The sequence below is a fragment of the Haplochromis burtoni genome, unplaced genomic scaffold (assembly GCF_018398535.1).
Source record: "Haplochromis burtoni strain Fernald_Lab_line unplaced genomic scaffold, NCSU_Asbu1 Contig_4931, whole genome shotgun sequence".
Taxonomy (NCBI): Eukaryota; Metazoa; Chordata; class Actinopteri; order Cichliformes; family Cichlidae; genus Haplochromis; species Haplochromis burtoni.
In genome coordinates, this window is record NW_024587292.1 from 1 (window position 1) to 2,899 (window position 2,899).

Below are 2,899 nucleotides of genomic sequence, written 5' to 3' on the forward strand. Positions count from 1 at the left end.
AAAAAACAGCTGAACATGAGAGGTTTTTGGACAAAGTTTGTGTTTTCCATTCTTTAAGCACCGGTTTGAGCACCGTTTAAGCACCGGCACCGTTTCAAAAGTACCGATTTGGCACCGGTATCGGATAAAACCTAAACGATACCCATCCCTAGTGAAAACAGATATAAGATCCCATGAAAAATTATATAAATGAAACTTGTATGTTTTGGATACTTACTAAAACAATATATGAAAGTAGCCACTTTCATTAGCAAGTCTTTTATAAGTTTTTTTCTATTTCTTTTCCGTATGGGATGGCCTCAAGTCAGTGGTAGAAGTTTGTGATTGGTAAAGATATTTATGTCATAAATATCATATATAAATGTGTTCTATACTGCAATGTTGTAATATAATTAAATAAACTATTAGAAATATCCTATTAACAGAAAATAAAACACCTAAACAAGTGAATGAAAGCATATATTTCTGCCATGTTCCTACCACATCTCATGGACTTCAATGTGTGCGTCCAGGATGGCCACCACGTCAGCAGTAGCAGCCCTCCACCCGGATGCTCTGGCATGAGCGAGACCTCTCTGCTCACTGTGCCTCACTCTCACAATACGGAGATTAGGGTTCTCCTGCTCAAGCAACCTCACATAAACGTCAAGGTCACCCTTCAGATTTTCTGAATGGAAAAGAGAAAATTATTCGTTGTTTTTTTGTTTTTAGTTTGTTTTTAGTTTTGCTTTTCCCTGAATTTTCGGCTGGGTCAGTCATACTATAGTCAGTGATTTCTATCTCTGCCCTGCAACAGACAGGCGACATGTTCAGGGTGTAAACTGTCTTTAGCTGTATGAAAGTTGGGAGAGGCTTCGGAAGCTTCAACCAAGCACGAAAAACTGGTTTGACTACAAACATGCATGACATGCTTGTGAATGATTACAAGTGTTTTGTACATCTAACAAATAATCTTTATTTAGCTTCCAATGATTAATTTGAACTGGTAGACATATACAGGAAAGGAATGTGAGAGGCGTGTACATAAGACAACAGGTACATTGTCAGTCTGCACTCATTGGCAGTAATTTGCATGGCCAATAATTAGAGTTGTTTTTTAAAATAACCAATTTACCATTAGAACTATGGTCGTCCACCATTATTATCTCCTTCAGCAGGTTTTTAGGAGTGCGGTCGATGATGCTGCGCAGGGCTCTTTGGAGAACAGACAGGGCTTCATCCAGGTAGATGAGCACCACACTGAGACTCGGCAGGTCCTTGGGGTAACTCTTTTTCAGACACCTATTTATTAAAAAGGATTATATGAAATGCCACTGTATTTGTTCAGAAATATGAAATATTTAGCAAGCGATAATCTGGGTGGACGTAGTTATTTGGATTTTCTTTTCTTTGCACGTACACGAGAGAGAATGAAAGATTAAAATCATGAAAAATGAAAGTTGTACCGAGGATCTCTGGTATCTGGAAGAGGTCGATCCAGAGGGAGGCGATCGCTCAGATAAACATTGTACCCATACTTCTCATACAGGCTCTGAGCCTCTCTTTGGTCATCCTCAGAGAGATCTTCCCCCCATGTCTTGAACAAGTATGACTTAGGGAACAGTTTCTTAGGCTTTTTCATTTGGGTCTCCTTGGTTTGGGCTTGGATATTTGGATCACATTCCTTTTGCTTCTCTGCTTGCTGTTGGACCTCTACTGATTTTCTGTGTCTGTGGCTGTCTTCTTCTAGCATCTTCTGCATGACCTCCTGCTTTTTCTCAAAACGTCTGAGTGCATCGTCTTCGGTAGAAAACAACATCAGCAAAAACATGATCAAGGAAATGGAATAGTTAATATTCCTACTAAACAAAACAAACACTGCACAAAATAATGTGAAAATTACAACATAAAACACATTTATAGTAAAGGTACAAACACCTGTTATAATTTGACCTCATCTGTCGTTAATAACAAAAGTTCAGTTAAAAGCCATTTATTTATTTATTTTAATAACTGTACATACTCTTGTTCCATGACTGCCTTTTGTATTTTTTCTTTCTTTTTATTAAACTGTTAGCAGTCGGACGTACCGCCCACGGGACATTGGATGGTTTAGGGGACTAATAGGACTGCTAAGGGGTTAATAAATATTCTAAAAACTTGTCACATCTTCAGTACATGTGTAGCCAATACCCTTTACTGCCTCTCAACTTATTTTTAAGATTTCAACTCCTTTTACTACTGGATCTCTTTTTTATTTGTGGTGCAAGTAATATAGGTACCATGAAATCATAATTAATATTAATATGTGACAGAACTCACTTAGATTGCTGATGCTTGCCTCCAGGTTGGTTAAACTTTTGATCATACGCGGTGTGTCCAAATCTTTATGGGTATCCACACCAGGTTGGCATCTGTTCTTCAGAAACATGCCTAAAAACAAGAGGCCCACTATGGTCCCCAGTAAAAAGAATGGCCGCTTTGTCCACGCTCCCCTCATAGTGATAATACATAGAATGCCTAACAAGGGAATAACACCTCAGAGAACACGTACAGCAAAGCTCAGCTACTGACCTGACGGGATCGACTAGCTTGTACCTGCTTTGCATTGTATAAAACGGTTGGGTTAACTCTACATGGGCAGACTCTTTGGCATCCCTGCCCACCCATTCAAGACACAGGTGATCCTTGTGTGCGCTGATGTCACTGCTCTTTTAATAAAACACCTGAAGTTCCATGTCACACCCTCATTTTTAACATACTGCTCAATGAGTAATAATAATAATAATGGATTAGATTTATATAGCGCTTTTCAAGGTACCCAAAGCGCTTTACAATGCCACTATTCATTCACTCTCACATTCACACACTGGTGGAGGCAGCTACAGTTGTAGCCACAGCTGCCCTGGGGCAGACTGAC

General features: G+C 39.3%; 1 protein-coding gene across 1 annotated transcript; it reads right to left on the bottom strand.

Moving 5' to 3' along the window:
* Positions 1 to 324: 324 nt before the first annotated feature.
* Positions 325 to 2,715, bottom strand: LOC102294975 (probable polypeptide N-acetylgalactosaminyltransferase 8). Its single transcript, XM_005953516.2, has 4 exons — positions 2,302 to 2,715; positions 1,446 to 1,779; positions 1,115 to 1,281; positions 325 to 667 (listed from the first exon to the last, which is right to left on the bottom strand). The coding sequence occupies exons 1-4, from the start codon at positions 2,477 to 2,479 to the stop codon at positions 477 to 479; spliced, it is 870 nt and encodes a 289-aa protein (XP_005953578.2). The 5' UTR covers positions 2,480 to 2,715; the 3' UTR covers positions 325 to 476.
* Positions 2,716 to 2,899: the final 184 nt, after the last annotated feature.